General features: G+C 47.6%; 1 protein-coding gene across 1 annotated transcript in view; it reads right to left on the reverse strand.

The window, feature by feature from the left end:
* LOC119405180 (uncharacterized) overlaps positions 1–7862 on the reverse strand; it is an 83662-nt gene extending 75800 nt beyond the window's left edge. The window contains exon 1 of the mRNA XM_037671991.2: positions 7723–7862. Within this exon, the coding sequence (XP_037527919.1) occupies positions 7723–7854 (132 nt within the window). The 5' untranslated portion in view covers positions 7855–7862. The remainder of the gene's footprint in view (positions 1–7722) is intronic.
* Positions 7863–8088: the final 226 nt, after the last annotated feature.

Raw genomic sequence — 8088 nt, forward strand, 5'->3', positions numbered from 1 at the left:
CGAGGAATATCCCTCCCTTCTGGCCTTTTAGCGGTCAGACTCTCTGCTCCTGTGATGCCCTTCCTTCTCAGCCATGCCGAAAAGAAAGACACCCAGGAGTGTGTTGATTCGACAGTGGACACCTGACTCACCTAGCTACAAACAAACTTGGAGGACGCTTGAGCTTTGCCTTTAAAAGCGATAGCGTAATCGGACCACGTAAGTATCGCCTTCAACCCAAGAAGGTTTAAAAAAAAAATTTTTTTAACCTCCTTGCTTCAACCGTGCCGCAAGAAAAGGAACGTTTGTGCGCGTAACATTCGCCGTTCCAAACTATTCCAGTATGTCTAGTGGATGTGACGATGATGATGACCTCTTGCTTATGTCTAGTGGATGCCCAGTTGCTAAGTTCCCACTACGCCATAATTCTTTTTTTTTAATTGGCGAAGTACCCACTACGTGTGCCTTATTATTGTGCCTGTATTTACGACGTTGGAGGCATAAAACGTGTATTGCCTGCCTATTTTTGGCGCCTAGAACGCGATTTTTAATGCCTAGAAATCCGGCCTCTAGTTATAACTAGAGACCGGATTTTAGGCAAATGCCTATTTTGTTCCTTGCGCTCCTATCGCGCCATTTTGATATATGAGCATGAATTAGAGGTTAAGAAGGGTGTTTATAGTGTTTTTAGAGTGCCTATAAATGCCTATTTTTGGCGCTCGTGCCTAAATGCTTAAAATGCTTAAAATGCCTATAAATGCCTATTTTCAAAATTGGCGCTTATAGGAACACTATTTAGCCTCAAGTGTCGCTTCCGGGTGCAATTTTGAGACGGTTATCCATGTTATCGGGCAGCATTGTTCAGAACTCTAAGGGCTGGGAAGGGGAAGTGAGCTGAGGAGGAGAGATGTGATGGTGGAGAGGAGGGGAGAGGAAGGCGTAGCACAGAAAGAATGAGGAAGAGAGAAATATAGAGAAATTTGAAGTTGAAGTTTATTGCCACATAGTTACAAAACATGTATAAACAGCAAGGATGGTGGGATAAAAGCTGCATATAGGCAGTTTGACTGGTCCCACCTCCCCGTACAATAACAGCAGCAACATGGCAAGTATTCGCACTTGTTGCAATATTAACATAGAAATACACAAAGCAAAGTGATAAACATCAGCAAGAAACACAAAAGCAAGGTTGACATTCATAATATTGGTTGAAGCAATGCGTTTTTAGGAACATAACGTATGTTTTCATCGCATAGTTTATATTTATTTAGTGTGGAGGGAAGACAGTCGGAAAGTGTTTGAAGACCATAGTTTGTGCGTGGTCGCGGAACTGCCCAATGTTCGGTGTGTCGGTTTAAGCGAGGTGATTGGTTGGTTAACAAGTTTGCGATGTTCCTCGTATACCCTTAGTCGTTTCACGCTTAAAAGAACACATAAGCTGATACTCATATAGATGGTCAACTCGTCACCGTGAAAGAAATGTAGAAAGAAAAAGAGGGACAGAACATCAAAAAAAGAGAGAAAGAAGTAGAGAAAAAAATGAAAGAAAGAGGAAGCAAGCATCGCGTCGTCTAGCGACCAGATACCTTACCACCTGGCCAAGACACGCATGCGCAGTAGCTAAGCCACGCCCACCGACGCTCATACTCCCCGACATCGCGAGTACTCGAGGAGGAAGCCGCGCATCTAGAAGCTAGATGTGTCGGTCGACGGGGAGTTCGAGCGGCGACAGGTCCGCACTTTGCTGCGCCAAGCTTTGCGTGCCTTAAGGCCCGACCACACGTACGCGTTGCAGCGCGTCAACGCGTACGTGTGGTCTGGCCTAGAGCAAGCTGCGCGCAATTTATTTTTGATCCGTTTTATGTTCCTGCTGCTTTCTATTTCTTTATTTCTTTCTATCTATTTTTTTTTCTTTTCCTCGCTCTTTCTATCTGTATTTCTCTTTCTTCCCTTTCTTTCTCTCTCTCTCTGCTCTTTCTGTCTCTTTATTTCTCTCTTTTCTATCTTTCTGTCTTTCCCTATTTTTTTCTATCTCTTTTCGTGTCTGTTTCTTCCTATATCCTTCTCTCTATCTTTCTGTCTCTTTAGCTCTCTCTCTCGCTTTCTTTCTCTGTCGGTCTTGCTCTGTTTTTTCTATCTCTTTCTCATGTCTCTCTCTTTCTCTCTCTCTCTCTGTCTTTCTAACTTTACAGCAGAGCTGTTATGGCTGCGGTTTGTCGTGTGTCGTAGATAGAAAATCATCATCATCACGAACCGGCAGGAGCTCATTCACCACCACCCAGGCACTCGGTACAGATGGTTCACAAAAGGAAGCTGAAATGTGGGGCCTCTAGTCGGCGTTTGCCGCTCGTGTGTTCTCTTAGTTTTCAGTTGGCCACTGCGGTGAGTACTCGGATTAGCCCAATTTCCGCGGCACATTGCTGTAGGAGAGAGCAATCATGGCCATGTAATGTGGGAAAGAGGCAGGTAAGAGGGTAAAATCCTAGCCAAGCCAGGGCCAGCTGCAGGTCCCCATCAGCAGCTCTGCTGTGACCCGCCCAGCCTTGCGCGACTTAGTACAAGCTGAGCTAATTTTTCTATGCCTTTATTCCCTTTATTCCTTTCTGTTTTATATTTCTATTTCTTTCTATCTCTTTCCTTCTATCTCTCTCTCTTCCACTTCGCCGAGCAGAGTTTTCGTTTAAAGGGATACAAAAGGCAAATAACATAATAATAATATCTGGGGTTTAACGTCCCGAAACCACGATATGATTATGAGAGACGCCGTAGTAGAGGGCTCCGGAAATTTCGACCACCTGGGGTTCTTTAACGTGCACCCAAATCTAAGTACACGTGTACACGGGCCTCAAACATTTTCGCCTCCATCGAAAATGCAGCCGCCGCGGCCGGGATTCGATCCCGCGACCTTCGGGTCAGCAGTCGAGCGCCATAACCACTAGACCACCGTGGCGGGGCAAAAGGCAAATAACAATTTATGTCAGAGTGAAAGCTCAATGTATGACAACGTTAAAACGGCAATATTATCAACAGCAGTGCCCTACTTACCGAGAAATTGAGCTAAATGTATCACACGATGAGCGCCACGAGCGGCACATTTTGGAAATGATCACGATGACGTGAGAGAGTTCGACTACAATTAATCACTCATAATCAAACTAGCTGCAATAAAAAAGGAACCTTCCGTGCATCAAGAGACGTAATAAAATGCTGCTTGTTCGTTTCCGTTTGATTCATGGAAAAAAGAACCTCTTTGTCTTTGCCATGAGGAACGGTGCGCGTGGTTCAAAGGTTCCGTTTTCGCCGAACTGCGCTTCGCCCGACACCCTGCTTCGCTCGCGCGGTCGCGTCTCAGTGGTAGTTTCGGTATCGCGTAATGCCGCGTGTATTTTGCGCACTCGTGAAAGTCGCTCCGACAGAAAGTTCGACAAAATGCCGCATGCATGTGATGTTGCCGGATGCCCGAATGGCGCGCGCCGCCGCGCAGTAAAGGCGGGCAACGTTGGGCACGGCAGCACTGACGCGAGAAACACCGTTTTCAGGCGGGTGATTTGAAGTGCGCTAACGCGATGCGGACCACTAAAACGCGATTTTATTTCAAAATAAGCACTTCCTTGGCACAAAAGTAGCACTACGAGGTTTCTGGACCGTTATTTTAACAATCAACGTCGACTTAATATTTGCCTTTAGTGTCCCTTTAACGCTCGCACCTCGGTGGTGGGGCTTGCCCAATTCCTGTGGCGCGCATACCCTTACCTGCGGTTTTCTGTGGACACCAAAGTTTTTATGGCCAACTTAAGCAGCTACGCTGTGAAAACCTTCGGTCTGAATGAGAATCGGACCTCTGTCTGACAAGCAGATGTTCTACGACGGAGCCATATGCCAGTGCTTAAAACAATGTAGTGGGAGGATGTCTCCTTAACGCGTCAAAACATGCGAACTGCGCAACGAGTGTGTGGTTTAAAGGGACACTAAAGAGAAACAATGAATAGGTTTAGATTGATAAAGTGTGCTCGAAGAACTCTTTTGTAGTTTATTTCACCACCATAGGTTTATTATTAGAGGAGAAAACCAAGTTCAAAGATTCATTTTTAAATTTCGCGCCGAACTTTGTAATTCGTGACGCAAAAGATTTCCAAGAGCATTTAACGTATTTTGACGCCACTGGCTCGACGAAATTTCCTCAAACTCGTTATGTAAAGTCTCTGGCCCCCTCAGAGGACAATGTGCATCGATTTAACCGATTAGGAACTACGTAGGCCCAAGCAGGCGCCGTCAAAAATATGTGACGTCACGGCAAATGGTGCGGGAATTCCAAGGTGGCGTCGCCACCTGTATTTTCTTTTTGGGCGTTTTCTCGCTTATTAAGCGTCTTCTCGCGGCAAGCATGGTGTTTTTGGTATCGTGGAAGACTACTTTATTAATGGGAGAAAAATCGTTTTGCTCTTTAGTGTCCCTTTAAAGCTTCCCGAACCCATCACAAAGTCTGCAGCTGCACGTGGTGCCTTACGTACGCGTAGGGGGTACTTTGCCGGCTTACAAAAGCAAGAACTATGGTGTAGTGGGCACTTCGAAAATTTACCTTTAAGATCGTTAGAAATGGCCAATATTACGCGCACAAACGTTCCTTACCTTGCGGCACGGTTGAAGGCGATGCGCACGGGGCCCCGATTACGCTACCGCGTTCTACTCTTGAAGGCGCAGCTCAAGCGTCCTCCAAGTTTTCTCCAGTTTCTTTCAAGGCTGCGTCTTATCATCACCCAGTCCGCTAATTTGTGCACGGTAGGCCTCCCCAATGGAGATAAATAGGCGAAACAAAGAAAACGCGGAGGAAAATGAAGGCACATCCGCGGGTCCCGTGCGCATGGTCTTCTCCACTGCTAGCCTATAGCTTCGCTTGTCGGTTGACATCTCAACCTCACCGCAAGGAAAGCAACTTGCGCGTAACATTTGCTGTTTCAAAGTGTCGTAGAATGGCTACTGCAAGTAGAGTAGAGTAGAGTAGAGTAGACCCTAGTAGCTGTGGCTCATACCCACACTGGGGGATTGGCCAAGAACCAGTTAGTTTTTAAAGGCAAATATGAAATTGAAGTTCAAACTTTGTACTGTTGTGGAGTGTCCCCTACGCCATAATTCTTTTTTTTTTTCTACGAAGCGAGCTCTTTAACACTACCGCGTTAAAATCGGGGCATAGCACATCGTACTGTCCATAAACACCTACGATCGGTCACTGAGGCCGTGTCATTATGACTACTATTGGCGGCGAGATCGAGCAGAGTCGGCACCTAGCGGCGAGCGGACGAAACCCCGCGGTGTGGATGGCTCCTTGCGTCGTCTGCCAGCCACACCGTGTTCGCATGTGCGCTTACGTAATGCGCGTCCTCAGATTACAGCTTATTCCGTTGTGCTAGCACAGTATCAAATGCTTGTACGTGTGCTTACACGATATACATAAGCATTTCGCCTTACGAGACTTGTATGCACTCTAATAAGTGAGTACACGCCCGTGTCGGTATGGCGCTAGGTCTAACCATCGTACCGTTCATTCGCCAAAATCCTTTTAATGTAGGTACCGCTTTCTCGTTCAAGCACGTCACATAGTTCACTCGGCGTCGTCCTAAACGAAAAAAAAAGTATTAAATGTCCAGGTGTGAATGCAGAATTTTAGTGACACCATCTCGTGATGTGTTGGCGATTTGGAAATCCTTGTGACACCGCAAAGAATGAACTATCGTCTGCAGAGGATGGTAAGCGGTAAAAATGACCTGAAGCCACGCATTTCTACAGCAATACGCGTATTCATGCGAACAGAAAATCAAAGTGCACAAAGTTCTACTTCATCTAATTACGCAGAAATACAGGTTCTCTTTCTTAGTAGCCGCTAGAGCAAGAAGTAAATACTTCAATGGCTCAGTCGCGCAACACAGTTTATGTTGTGGTATAGGCAAAACAGAATTTAAACACGTGCAAATAAATCAAGAAAAAACATCGAGCACGGGGCAAAACACGAATGTGACTGAAGGCCAGTACCCCATTGATTGGCAGATTGCACTTCTCTCACAATTAATAGGTACGTTAGGACAGTTGCCTGAATTGATGTGGCAATGGAGGGCACATACATTGCCACTAGGCTGCAGTCAACGCGCTTTACTCGCCAACAATCGACTCAAACCGCATACGGCGAAGCGTCGCTGCGTACATTTGTATACGAGCCACCGACCGCCTATGCACACAAATATGGTCCCTACACAAACACGGCGACGGTGCTGCCACCTATAGCCCGATCTCGCGGCGAATAGCATGTTGAGTGGTCGCAAGGACGAAACATTTTCCTTCATCCGTGCGCCTAATTTTTGCTGCAACCACACAACATGCAAGATCACCAGCCAAAAACACACGCACAGGAGTTTGTCGACACAGTCCCAACGAGGTCACGTTCAACGCTCAAACGATCACACACAGTACACGTTCTGTCTTCGCAGTTGCAGGAGTCGCACACGGGCACGTCTGACACTCGCATACGCGAAAAAGTACGATACAGCGCACGATGTGCGACGGAACCGCGCAACCTCATCGGTGTATCGAATCTACGGAAATTAGTAATTACAGTTCTCGAGGCGGGTTGCTCTGCAAAGACCCCTCACAGCTGTAGTGTAGTCATAAAAATATTTTTTGTAGCGTTAGCTACACTGGCCTAGCCGAGCCAGTTTCGCGTGCCTCAAGAGCCGTGCTGCGCATGCGCGAGGATCAGTGATGTCACGCACCGGCGCCGGCACATCCCGCGCACTCCGCCGCCGCCGGTCTGCGCTTTGGGACGTCGTAGCCGTGGCAGACGTATTGGCGGCGGCGCGCGCGCAGCTATTCGCCTTCGCTGTACAGTCGCCGTCTGACACTGCGTTGGAGCCGCTTGATAGCGCCTCGCACTGGCGTTTGCCAGTGTGGTATAGCCATGAGGATAGCGCAAATGCTGCTCAACGGCGCAGAAGAGCGGAGAACCTGAACTCATCGGATCCCGAAGTAGTTGCCTGGCAAAATAAATATACATGTGCCACATAATACGTATATCGTGCGTGTGTCGTTGGAGCAGCATTAAGCATGATAATCAAGCTAATCATAGACAGCCAGGAAAGCTAATAATCAGCTGAACTTCGCTAACGCTACGTTATGCTGGCATAGCCGAGCTAAGCCACTGCAACATTTTGTTTGTTCTTTTTTTTTGGGGGGGGGGGGGGGTGTTAGCCGCCCTTTATGCATGTTCGTGCGCCCGTTTGTATGTGTATGTGTACCTATACACATGCAAAACTAAATTTTCGAGGGGGGGTTGAACCTTCCAACCATCCCCTATCCCCTTGCTAAGCCTCACAGCATGTCCGCAACAAAAAGAAGGGCCCTGTCGTGCGTCAATACCGCTGCTGAGTTTGCTTAAAACTTCAACAACGTTCAGCATTTATCTTCGACAAACAGTGAATGAGCAATGCACGGAAGTGCTTGTGCGAGTTAGCCGATACCTGCTGTTTCTTTATGCGCGCTGAAGGGCAGGTTACACACCCACACCGACGTATTTACATACAACTTAATTTCCAGTTACTACTGCACTACGTACGCCAGCAAAAGCCTTAAGGTACTTATTCGTCCTCGACTTTCAGTTTACTGTTCTACTGCGCCCGCACCGAGCGTGTCTTGCTCGGCCCGCCCAATCTGGTTTCGCACGCGAACGCCAACAACTCCCAAGCCGCTGCTACTCACCCATTTTGAGGACATAAAGGTGTGGTTGCCCGCCGGCTGTACTACCCTCGGCTTCCTCGAAATGCGTCGGCTGAACCTGGCACGTACCGTAGAAATCTTGGCGCAGCACCAAAGCAAACATACCGCCTCCATTTTTTTCAGGCAGCGGCCATCTTTGCCGATGACCAGTGTTGCCAGCACAGAACACTGAAACGGTCACGGATGTCACCCACGGGCCACGCCGTTTCAGTTTTCATCGAAAGCGCAGTACGTTGGAAAAGTGCATAAAATACTGGAACCAAACCACTTATATATTTCGCACCAGGGTTATTTCAGAATTCTTGTGAAGGGGCTGGGGGGTACCAAATTGTGGGTGCCCGGGGGAAG

The sequence above is a fragment of the Rhipicephalus sanguineus genome, chromosome 9 (assembly GCF_013339695.2).
Source record: "Rhipicephalus sanguineus isolate Rsan-2018 chromosome 9, BIME_Rsan_1.4, whole genome shotgun sequence".
NCBI lineage: Eukaryota > Metazoa > Arthropoda > Arachnida > Ixodida > Ixodidae > Rhipicephalus > Rhipicephalus sanguineus.